This window comes from Cydia strobilella, chromosome 16 (genome assembly GCF_947568885.1).
Source record: "Cydia strobilella chromosome 16, ilCydStro3.1, whole genome shotgun sequence".
NCBI classification, from domain to species: Eukaryota; Metazoa; Arthropoda; class Insecta; order Lepidoptera; family Tortricidae; genus Cydia; species Cydia strobilella.
In genome coordinates, this window is record NC_086056.1 from 2,275,358 (window position 1) to 2,288,316 (window position 12,959).

The window sequence follows — 12,959 nt, forward strand, 5'->3', positions numbered from 1 at the left end:
CTGTGAAAATTTTAACTGTCTAGTTATCACGGTTCATGAGATACAGCCTGGTCACAGACAGACAGGCAGCGGAGTTTTAGTAATAGGGTCCCTTCGGGTACGGAACCCTAAAAAACGAGTTAGACGAGCGATGGTGACCACTGATACCCATACGTCATACAGGATGGAATGTGTATAAAATAAAACAACCATGTATATCAGTTCTTCTTTTAAAATTATGGCTTCAGCCCAGTGGGACTATTTCGCCAGTATCAAGGTATTGAGAGGTTTACAAACGACAAAAATTGTACGGTTGTACAAGACAGTGTACGGTGATTTGTTAGCTCTTGTAAATCGATAGCTAGACTTTACAAGAAGCACGTGGACTACCGGCCGTTGACTCCAAGATGGTGGTTAAACGCGCTTCAAAATTAATTCTCCATTCACTGCACACTACCACATTAGTTTACTGTATAATAAGCTATCGATATTACACTTTAAACAATATTAATAAGCAAAAAACAAAGTAATTAATCCCGATGCTAACTATCAAGATGGCGCTCGAACCGGAAGTCCCTGTATATCAGTTTCGTACAACTTTTTACATTCTTAGAAACACATTGACATAAACGCAACTCTTTAAAACAAAGTAATTACATAATGATAATGATAATTGTTAAGAATCGAGATAAAAATAATTTATAACACTGCCGTAAACAGAAGCAACAGTAAACTCGTTATTATTTGGTCTACAAAATTCTAACCTCAAAACTGATTTATTATCTGAAAACTGTTATTGTTAAAAATAACAAACTTCTGCCCGCGACTTCGTCTGCGTGGAATTATGATGATGATTGATAAAACCGGACAAGTGCAAGTCGGACTCGCCCACCGAGGGTTACGTACAAATTTAATTTTTAGTATTTGTTGTTTTAGCGGCAACCAGAAAAACATTACCTGTGAAAATTTCAAGTGTCAAAAGTCTTAGTAATAGGGTCCCGTTTTTACCCTTTAGGTACGGAACCTTAAAAACTACCCTATGTCCTTCCCGGGCCTCAAACTATCCCCATACCAAATTTCATCTAAATCGCTTTAGCGATTTAAGCGTGAAGAGGTAACAGGATGTCCAAAATACCTCGGCTATTAAATTTTTGCTAAAATAACGTATTTTGAGGTTAGAATTTTGTCGAAAACGAATAAACTGCATTCTGTGATGTAACATTTGATCTACTAATAATAAAAAGTCCATAATATCCTGTTCTAAATAAAGCACCACTAAAGTGGCATTCACTCGTAAATTGAATCTTTATTACTGTCTCTCTCACACTGTCTCAGTCAAGAAAAGACTGAAAGAGATAGCATGAATAACCAAATCTAATTTTGGCGTGAAAAGTCTCAGTTCATCTTTTTCACACTAAATCAGTGAGGGAGAGATGTTCGTAAGTCGCCTGCGATTGGATACAGAAATAATACAAACTAATTTGGACTTTTTTTTAAACTGGCAACATTAATCATTGGTAAACCTTATAACACTGCAATAAAGTTTACGAATGATCAACGCCCCCTACCGGCGTTAAGGCTAAATAAGATGGTACGCCGCATGCGAGCTCTGTGAGGCCGCTGACTGGACTTCAGCGGCGAGCGGCTTTATATTTTCGAGGTACAAATTTACAAAACTCAATCGACCGATCAAATATCGCTTGAAACTTACGAATCTCGCAGACGCACCATCTAGGGCCAGTTGCACCAGTTTGTCAACGTCGTTTTTGTTAGTATGAAAAGTTTGACAGTTCTGTATAGTACAGTTGGTGCCGCCATATTTAACGTTGATTGTGCAACCCGCCCTATATCAGAGATCTCCAAACTGTTTAATCAAAGGCATTCGCTTACTTTCCGGAATCCGTCTAAGCTAACACTGCAACAACTGCAGTGACAAAGTGTGGCAACCATTATAATTTCACAGCAATATGACATTCAGGCCTCGGACTAGACGCTAGCGGCGAGCGGCAAATCAAGGCCATTCATACATTGCGCTCGGCCAAATCTAGGAACGGCCTTGATTTGCCGCTCGCCGCTAGCGTCTAGTCCGCGGCCTTAGACTCTCATTTCCGCACTCTGTTGCTGCAAATCCAGTGCCGAGTTAGCTTGGTCTAACTCTAAGGCCCTCGAGTTTCCTGCTTCTTTCTTGCGGGCCTAAGGGCCGTAGCCTGGAGACCCCTAATCTAAATTATCGTCTATTCAATAAGCTTCTTGGCCTTGAAGTACCGGCGCAGGTAGAGTACCTGCCACGTGGCCAGGCCTAGGAGACACACCATCGAGAATACGCTGAAGAAGAGTACCCTGTTGTTTGTTGACTCTGGAATGAGAAAAAGGGAAATTATCTATGATTGATTCAAATAAAAGTTATGTTATGAGCCTGCCTTATGCTATAACCTGCGAAGGGTACATCAAAAGGACGTAGTTTAGCGAAAAGGCTTCCTCTAAAATTTGTCATTAAAATAATTGACTCTTCCTTTTGACAGAAACTAAAAAAATTATTGATTGTATTTTGTAGACTGGATATTTTTCCTTAAGGTGGTTCGACTAGGTTACCCAAAGCTTAAACCCCGCTAGATGGCGTCACTTTCGCAAATTTTCAGGTTTTATTTTTTTGTGGAATAGTGTTGGTATCTGTATACTTAAAAGTATGTTTAGCGCACTCTTTACATAAATATTGAACTATTATAATAAACATTGAATACTTCATTAGTGCAAAAAACACTTTTAAAGTCGACAGAGTGTTTCTGTCATGCTATTTCCTACTATTCACACATGCAAACAGTGTTTCCGTGATGCTTGTAGTAGACAATTTCATGCAGTGTAAGTATGCTGCAATGGCGTTGCGGTATGTTCGTGGAAATACGTGCAAGAGGATTCGGGTTCGAGACTGGTACGTCAGGGGTACTTTTTTTTTGTCCTTTTTGTGTTATGTTTCTTATATCTTTTAGTCTTCGAATTCTTGTCCGATTCCGATATAACCGAAATATATTTCAGTGATATCGGAAACGGCTCTAACGATTTCGATGAAATTTGCTGTAAGGGGTTCGATCTAGCTAGGTCTTATCTTTGGGAAAACGAGCATTTTTGAGTTTTTACTTATGTTTTCTTTTTCTCCCAGATATTCAGTATTATTAATAAATTAGTTTATAACGTTTTATAAAAATATGTGACGTTTTGAACTAAAAGGTAACACATTGTCGGTTGTCGATTAGGTTGATTTCATTTTGAAGCTTTTTGGAAATATGACAACAATAAGTAGGTACCCGTTTGGTTGAAAACGCCACATATATTGAAAACCTGACTTTCACGAATCTCACCTTTTTGGGTTCTTCAAACTCAGAAAGGATGGAGAATACTGACGATTCTTAGTAGCACTAGCCCAAGGAAGTCCAGGTTTGTAAGTGTCAGGTATCAGTTTTTTTTAAAGCGCTAAATATAGTTCTACAAGTAAAGCAATCCCTTACTGCCCAGCCTCTATAGTATTTTTCAAACTGGAAGGGTACGATGATAGATTTCATCTCTATACAATTTATAACCTAATAATGCCAAATGTTGCAAAATTATATTGAATTGAGATCTATCATCGTACCCTTGCAGTTTGAAATAGTTATTTACGATACAAGTGCGGAAAAGAGAAAATTCGAAAAGAGTGGCGACAGATTAAAACACGACCGCAGAGAGTGTTTTAAATCGACACGAGTTGCGAATTACCTATTCGCACGTGTATCGTACAACGTTTTACAGTACATATGGCCCTTTAAACTTTCGACATATGCATGAAAAGTGCTCTTTACGCACTAGGGCGAGAAAGTTGCACCATATGTACTGTAAAATACTTTTTAGTACATATGGTGCTACATATACGTTACCGCCCTAGTGCAGTAATTAGTACAATACGTGCATATGTCGAAAATGTAAAGGGCCATAATTATGTACTGTAAAACGTTGTACAATACACGTGCGAAAAGGTAATTCGCAACTCGTGTCGATGAAAACACTTCCTTCGGTCGTGTTTCAATTTATCGCCACTCGTTGCCAATTTCCTACTTTTCTCACTTGTATCGTAATGTACTAATAATAAAGTAGTAATTGTAAAATAAAATTAAAACTTTTTTTATATATTTTTTTTTGGATTCAAGTAGGTACAGTGAGTAACAACATTGCATGGCCTTCTAATTATAACTATTATAGAAAACGGGATATTTATCATGTTTATTTATATTATTTATTTCTCGATATTTTGGCCGGTCTTGCAAGACCAGTCGTTGTGGAGATCCCTGGGGAGGCCTATGTCCAGCAGTGGATGGCTTTGGTGTAGATGGATTCACACAACAAATGAAATAACATTTTTTCATATTTGTTATCCGTGTCCCTGTACCTGAAAGAAAAATAATATCATGATAGCACAAATTCTCTAATGTTATAGGAAGAAAGATGATGCAACAATATGGATTCTAATAAAGTTATCATTTACTTACCTAGTAATAATTGTGTTTTTCATTCATAGACAAAATTCCATAATTTTCATCCAAATGTTTTATTTTACTTTATTGCAGTGAGGATGTCCTGATTTTTTCTGGCTAATGAAGGAAAACATTTTCTTTCCAAGAATGCCTCTTCATTTTGCACAATACCTAAAAAAAACCTAGAGTTAGTGACACATTGACTATTCGGCAACCAAAACAGTAATAATTACATTATATAGGTATTGTTCACTGCTTGCATTACGGAAGAAGTGAGAATTATTTTCTAAAAAGATCGGCACGAGAAAATTACAATGTACAATGAAGGAATGAAACTGTACCTACCTTACGAAACTTCACCATCATGAATTCCGCTTCAATTGAGTCTGAATTTTTCTGGATTTTCGCGGACCAGAACACCGATGATTTTTGTAACTTGATTTAGACGTTGCTATCATTTTCAATTTATACAAACAAATTGATGTCACAATAAACATGACCCTATGTGTCAGTGTCAACACTGTCAAATAAAAATGCACTAAACATGACGGCACTGCAAATCCTGCCAGGTCGGCCAGGCAACGTCGCCAACGTCATAGAGTGGCAACGCCGCACGCAACGTATTTGTACACGACATTTGTGACACACACATACGTAAAATTGATGAAAAAATTACGTTGATTTATGTATGATTTCTGCATGAAACAAAGTTTTTCTATTAATTTAGCGCAAACGAATATTCGAAAGTAGATAAATGAGCAAATATTTCTGTAGTAATAGTGTGTAGTGCCTTAATTAAAGCAGATTGAATTTTGTATGAAAATCGAACCACCTTAAATTACGTCCATACTTAAATAGAGTTATGAGTATTTTCTCTTTACAAGTGTAAATGATAATTCAAAATTCAAACATTTATTCTTAAGGGCTCTTTCACAAGTCAATACAACATTAACTGTGACATCATAATTATAGTGACATAGCAACATTTATAAATTATAATTCGAAGCGGGAGTTGGAAGGGGAGACCTCGGCGGACTTTCTCTGATCAGATCGGGAAAATCCTGAAAAAGGCCAGGTCAAGAGCACCCTAAACCGTGCGTGTATGAAGAATGTTATGAAAGTGAAGGAAGCGAAAGAGGTATGTCAGGATCGTAGCAAGTGAAAATCCGTGGTCGTGATTATATGTATGTATGTATGTATTACTTGTCATGCCGAATCCACTGTGCTAGAGGTACAGTCGCCATCAGATATATGGGAGCGACCAAGCTGCTCACAAATATCTGAACACGCACCTAGCGCCTTGACAAGAGGCGTGTACAGATATTTGTAAACACCTTGGCCGCTCCCATATATCTGCTGGCGACTGTACCACACCATGGAACTCACCATTAGTGTCCCTCATCTCCTCTTCCCGCTTCCTCATCAGGGTGAAGTCCTGCACGATGGCTTCTGACAAGTCTTCAAGCCGCTTTAGTTCCACTTCCATCGGCTTCAGCTTGGCGGCTTCACCGATCTGTCGAGGTGACATGTTCGTTGACAAACATTTGTAATCCTAATCACCCTTTTAAGGATTTGCCACACTGGACGGTGGTCAGGTCAAACCCGCATTATGTATGAACAACATTGACAGCAACCTTGAAGTTTGACCTGACCGCTGAACGCATCCAGTGTGGCAAATCCTTGACCGCCAAAGGCGTCAACTGATGCGCGCGGCAACATCCCAATATCAACCTTCGTGCATGGTTCAAAATTCTTTTCGTTGTCTTGTTTGTGTCCACTCTGTCACGCTTCAATTTTTGTCTTTTATGAAATAAATAAAAAAATGAGTGCTATTGCATGTCATTCTAGCTGTAGATTATAATTTTCTTGAGAAAAATATAAAACAAAATTTCACCCTCACACAAAATGCTCCACTCCGTCACGTTTTTGGGGGACAAAAAACAAGACAACGAAAATAAATTTGACCCCCCTTCCGACCATTCCGAGGTTCACGATGTAGTTCAAAGGGTTACAATTATAATGGATGTATTAAGTAGACAGGTAAGGTAGGTCTCGGCATTGGACAGAGTAGCATGGCGGTCTTTGGTCTCGACTCTCGACTTTTACCTCTCGACAATAATCTGTACCTCTCGATAAAATCGACTCGAATCGATCTGACATAATATATCTTTAAGATCAATCTTCTTCTGATCTTTTTTTAATTTTCTCATTTGTTTGTTATATAGCATGCAAAATAGGAAGATTAAACTAGCAACATGCATAGTATTCACACCACGAAAAAAAAAACACTACCCATGACCTTGTTTAAGAATGCAAAACGGTCAATTCCACGATAGATTTAGATTTATTTATTACACAACATATGATAGCAGTACAAATAATGTTAATTTATAAGAATTATAAGGCTGCCTTTCCACTGAGGCGGAGATGAGAGGAGACGTGTGGGAATGAACCAATAGCACCGCTTTGCTGGATTACAACGAATGCTATTGGGCGATTCTCTCACATCTTTGCTCATCTTATCCTCACTGGAAAGGCAGCCGTAAAGCGCGAGTCACAATTTTATTGGGTGTTCCGTTTATCCAGGATGAAAATTTGGGTTATTCCCACTAGTTACCACCAAGTTGTTACCAGTGGTAACTACTGGGAATTTTTTCCCACCTTTTACCACTGGTAACTATTGGGAAAAATAATACCTAGTAGTTACCGCCAAAATTTGGTTAGAGTTCAAACTGCTGGGTTTTTTTTTCCTAGTAGTGACCAATGGTAAAAGGTCGGAAAAATCCACTTCACAGTAGTAACCACTTATAACAACTTGGTGGGAATGGGAACTAGTGGGAATAACCCGAAAATTTGCATCATTAATTATTAAATGAAAAAACATGCAATGAAAATGTGACTCTTTTTCTTTAAATGATCCAACAGTTACAAAACAATGATTTGTTATGTTCTTTATTACTCTTTGCTATTCAGACAATTTTAACTCAGTGTGCTGTTAGGCCTATTAGTATTGTATTGTTAGTATTGTTGCAATGACAAACACGCATTAAGTGCATCTAAAAACCTAAAACAACACTTCGGATCAGAATCATCTGAAATTACCCCAAATTTCTGGCAGATTGTTGATTGAAGAACATCCATTGATAGTGATCATAAGAATTAACAAAAAAAAAAGATATAAGAAGATGTAGGAAGCAAATAATACTTTAAAAAAGAACAGATAAATTTTTTTTGAGAAGGATGTAACCAAAAAATATACTCCTGGTCATATTTAGAGGAACGCAAAAAAAAGGTTTAATTACTAGATTACAGCACTTAAAGTAATTTCAAAATAAGTTATTAAACTTTTTTTTGCGTTCCTCTAAATTTGACCATGAATTTATATTAAAGGTTAAAATATTGTGTTCAAGCTTTCCTATTGTCCAAAGTACCTAAGCAGGCTAGGTGTTCAAAATTATCTAAATAACACTTTGTGTTTTTATAAAGAAGATAAGAGCTAGTGTAGATCATTGTGGGCACCTGGCTCACTTAGCTACTTCTGCGTCTGACATTACCTACTTGTGAATGCGTACAATACAAACAAGTAGCCGCTGACACAGAATAAATAATAGTACTACCGTACAGAAAGGAAACTTCCTACAAAACAGATGTTTGACAGCGGTTCAGGGACGAATCATGGTGTCCCTTTCTAATATATGACACTCCCCCCTTTCGGTTATTTAGGGTTGTCAAAATTAAAGTCATTATCTTATCTGTGGTCGTGCACGCAAAGGGACTTCAACTTGTGTCAACCCCAATAATTGCTCGGAGCAATGCTGAGCCGGACGGAGCCGAGAATACCCGAAAGGAGGAGTTTCGCATCCCTGCCGGTGGCTGCGTTGTTTGTTAAGAACCTATAGAAAATTGCCGACTAGAGCTGCGCTGATCGAGGTTAGGTAAATGAAGTGTTTCTATTGGTTCTTAACAAACCCATTCCTTGAACATCTCTGGTGGAAATGCAGCCTAACTCAGTAGCTCATGCAGAGCCGTCAGTTAGTCTCCAGTGCTATTTAGAATACACTATTCTTATTTCTTACTACTATCACAAATAGTATATTCAATATTGCAAGCTTTGCGCTTTGTGATGAGTTTCTTGTAGATAATAAGAACGCCCCAAATATGAAGTGTTATTTAAAAAAAAAGTACTTACACCTTCATAGTTTTTGGCTTCAATTCCAACTTTGATGTCTAGATGTACATCCTGGCTGACGCTACGGCGTTCTGAAAGAATTATAAATAAGAACAAAACAAACTCGACAACCCTCAGAATTGATGAAGCACAGAACTGGCAAAACTATTAAATAAACGGGTCCACACAAAACAAGCCGCCTCGCGAGGCGCATCGGCCTGTGTAGACACGTGCCTCGGCCGCATTGCCGCTCCGGCTCGTTCTGTGTGGACCTGTGGACCAACTAGGCATTGTGTATTTTTAGGGCCTATTACTAAGACTCCACTGTCTATCTGTCTGTCACCAGGCTGTATCTCATGAACCGTGATAGCTAGACAGTTGAAATTTTCACAGATGATGTACTTATGTTGCCGCTATAACAACAAATACTAAAAACAGAATAAAATAAATATTTAAGTTGGGCTTCCATACAACAAACGTGATTATTTGCGGTTTCTTGCGCATTGGTACGGAACCCTTGGTCTTGGCCGGTTTTTTAAGCAAAATTATTATTATTATATTGTTTAATACACTAGCAGCTGAAACTTATGCGTGTATATCACTGCACTTAGTCTGCGCCGGTCCGTCACCGTCGACGCAAGCTCCTGATGACGCTCCTCGGTACGGAGTGAAACATGTCGAGCGTTTTCGACTTAAAATACGTGAGTGACCCGTTATTAATATATTTAATGTATTTATAATATTGCATTGTCTGCATTACTTTGTAGAACAGTCACCATTTGAATCAGATATATCAGAGTGGCCAAAGTGTTAATGTTCATGTCCTCCATATCCTGTCTTTCCGTACTAATTTGAGCAGTCAGTAGAAATAACATCTATAGCAGTCGGGCTAGCACATGATTGGCGCGACAGTATCTTACCGCGAGACAGACTACCCGTTCCCCGACCCCCTTTAACTCATACGGTTAGTAAAAGACGGGTAGTCTACCTCGCGGCGGGATACAGTCGCGCCAATCATATGCTAGGCCTACTGGGATCACCAATTAGTTTCTTCAGGGGTCCGGTTCTTACAATAAAATGACCATCATGGTCCGTTTCCGAGTTTAAAATAAGAAAAAAAAAAATGATCAGCAGTCCCGATCTGGACCACGGTCTGGAAGGATTGGTGTATCCTCCTAAGTCCCGATGTCCTACCTATAGTACTTCTTCAGTTCGACGAAGTTCCATATCCACATGGAACAGTCGCATTTCTTTTGTTTCGTTTAATTTTCAAACAAATAATACCGGATATGATGCTCAAAATTCACAAAACCTATGTTAGGCCTATATTGGAGTATGCATTTCAAGTATGGAGCCCTTATTTTATCAAGGATATTGAGATGTTGGAGAAAGTTCAACGTAGTTTCACCAAGATACCGAAGAAACTCAAAAACATGTCCTATGAAGAAAGACTACAATTCTTAAAGCTCACAACCTTGAAGGAGCGCAGAGAACGCGGAGATCTGATTGAGACATACAAAATACTAACCCAACACTACGACCTTAAAGATTTCCATAAGATGCTAGAACGCAATAGTAACAACCGTCTGAGAGGTCATCAGTATAAGCTGGTGTCTCACAGGTCCTACAATAATCCTCATAGACACTTCTTGAGCAACAGAGTGGTCAACGCTTGGAACAAACTCCCAGGGGATGTAGTAGCGGCCCAAAGTGTCAATGAGTTTAAGAATAAATTAGATAAGCACAAAGCAAATTCTACTCAACACTGAGAACTTGGTTTATGACTCTGGATACAGGCATTATCAGTTGTTTAAACTGCCTGCCTGCATTACAAATAATAATAATAATAATAATAAATAAAAATCAACTCTATTCCACACAACTCTACACCATAGGTTCAAATTTCAGTGGCAAATTTTGGATTTTCATTTGTATGGCTGGGCCTTAGGAGGCTATAGCATAATAATTAGGGTTATACATATTATAATATTTTGAACCAACATACCCGGCGGCACTTTGGAAATGAAGCACACTTCAAAGGTGTCATAAGTTTCCGTCACAAATGTGAACTTGCCCTTCGTAATTGTGTCCTTCTGTGACAGGATGTGGCCTTTTGAATCACGAATCTGTAATCAAGTAAAAGATTGGCTATGAATGACATATTGGAAGTTTAAGTACTAAAAGAGTGATCTCTAATTGGAAAAGATAAACTAATTTAACATTTAAGCAGCACTAATTCTCTATTAACTTGTAACTGGTTAAGTTACAATGTTTCCTTCATGCAACCAGCTAATTAGACTGAAAAATAAAGGCATGAGTTCATACAATATTGGAGATGTGAAACCAATAGGAACTATGACTTATTGGTCAGGAATTATGACTTTAGTTGACTTACAGTGTAATCTACTCTCTGGCCGGCAACTTCTGTGACTTCATACTCTCCGGCCACGAGGACATTCGCGTGTAACTCCTCTTTCAAACACTTTTGGGTGTTCGGAGTCAGGCTCCACATAATACCCTCTGAACCATGCCAGAAAACACTCAAAATGAATATGAGATAGTAAACCTCCATATCTGCTATTCACTAGATCTAAATTATTGCAATAAATTAGTTTCAGTTCATTAAAATCAAGAAAGGAAAACAAACATATTCTGTGTCAAAAAGACCGATGAGTTGGCCCGAGAGAACGAACGTCGTCGGCGGCGTATTGTAAAAAGTTGCCATGTTGCTGCTATTCGTATTCTTCGTAAATTGGAACGCTTACAAACGTGGCTAAATGAATACAGCAACCAATGAAAAAGATTTTCAAGTAAAAAATATGGTGTTAATATAATAGCATTACAGAAAAACAAGGATTTTAGTACAATTAATTTCGAGGTTTGGTTTTGATTAATTTCACTATAGTAAAAAGCTGCGTAAAAAGAACCACGTGAGAAACATTACGGTAAAAGAAATTTAAGGTAAAAAAAATACTTAAAATACACAGTACATTGTCAAAGTATTTTCTATTGGTATTCAATAAGGTATCTTTTTGAATATCATCCTTCATGTGTCTTTAATCGCGTGAATTTAGTAAAGTAGTTTTGTTACTAGTGTTGGATCTTCCATTGCACATCTGCATTTTATCGATAACATAGTACTATCAATCAATCTTTAAGTAGTATGGCTCCATCGGTACTGTCGATGATTTCGCCAAAGTCAAAGTGGGATCCACGTGGGATCGAATTAATATTTCTAGATTTTCTTCAGCCAGTGTACGGTAAATAAAATTATGGGCCTCTAGGGCTCTAGCCAGACACGGTTAGAGGTAGAAATACCAAATGCTCTTAGAGCACGACGTTGTTCGGTAGTTCGTTGTTGTTGTCTCGTAAAACCGATAGCTGGATTTTACGAGAAGCACGTGGACTACCGGCCGTTGACTCCTAAATGGTGGTTAAACACGCTTTGAGATTAATTGTCCATTCACTGCACACTACCAAATTAGATTACTGTATAATAAAGCTATCGATATTACACTTTAAACAATATTAATGAACAAAAAATAAAGGAATTAATCACGAGGCTACTATCAAGATGGCGTTCGAACCGGAAGTCCTCAACATAGTACTACAATCGGACCAAACTAACTTTGCATGGCATTTGCAATGTCAAAGTATGACAATGTCATCATTAATGTCAAATGTCTATGAAAACATTTCTTTTATAATAATACTCCCACACTTTCCAACTAGGGAACAAATCAAATTATTTTAATGAAATATAGTTGGTCAAACCAAATTGGCAGTAACTAAGCATAAAAAAAACTATACTCATCCTTTTCTTTTGGGTGCTAGTACTAGTGTAAGACAAAGATGGTATGATTCTCTCTGTCTATGTTTGAAATGAGACAGTCCTTTGACAAACTTTATTTTGATTTGTGTTTTTTTAAGAGCCCATCAAAGTGCTCACTACTCTCACTAGCGCCACTGTTAAATCTATGCGTCCAAAGTTAAAACGGCCGTTTTGTTTTGAGTTCATAGATCGACGAATCCAGCAATACTATAGTTTGTCAAAGGACTGTCTCATTTTAAACATAGACAGAGAGAATCATACCATCTTTGTCTTACCCTAGTACTAGCACCCAAAAGAAAAGGATGAGTATAATTTTCCTGGTTGTTACTGACTGACAAATTGATTTGACCAACTATATCTTTGTCTTACACAGCTTACACTAGTACTGGCACCCAAGAAAAAAGGATGAGTATAGTTTTTTTTGTTCCTATTTACTGGCAATTTGGTTTGATTGACCCACTTATAAATTAAGCGTTTT

The 12,959-nt window shown here is 37.8% G+C and overlaps 1 protein-coding gene across 1 annotated transcript; it reads right to left on the minus strand.

Annotated features, from left to right (window-relative positions):
• Positions 1-558: 558 nt before the first annotated feature.
• On the minus strand, positions 559-11,351 carry LOC134748363 (transmembrane emp24 domain-containing protein bai). The gene is made up of 5 exons (XM_063683148.1): positions 11,045-11,351; positions 10,655-10,775; positions 8,671-8,741; positions 5,868-5,994; positions 559-2,335 (listed from the first exon to the last, which is right to left on the minus strand). The coding sequence occupies exons 1-5, from the start codon at positions 11,219-11,221 to the stop codon at positions 2,214-2,216; spliced, it is 618 nt and encodes a 205-aa protein (XP_063539218.1). The 5' UTR covers positions 11,222-11,351; the 3' UTR covers positions 559-2,213.
• Between the last annotated feature and the right edge of the window lie 1,608 nt (positions 11,352-12,959).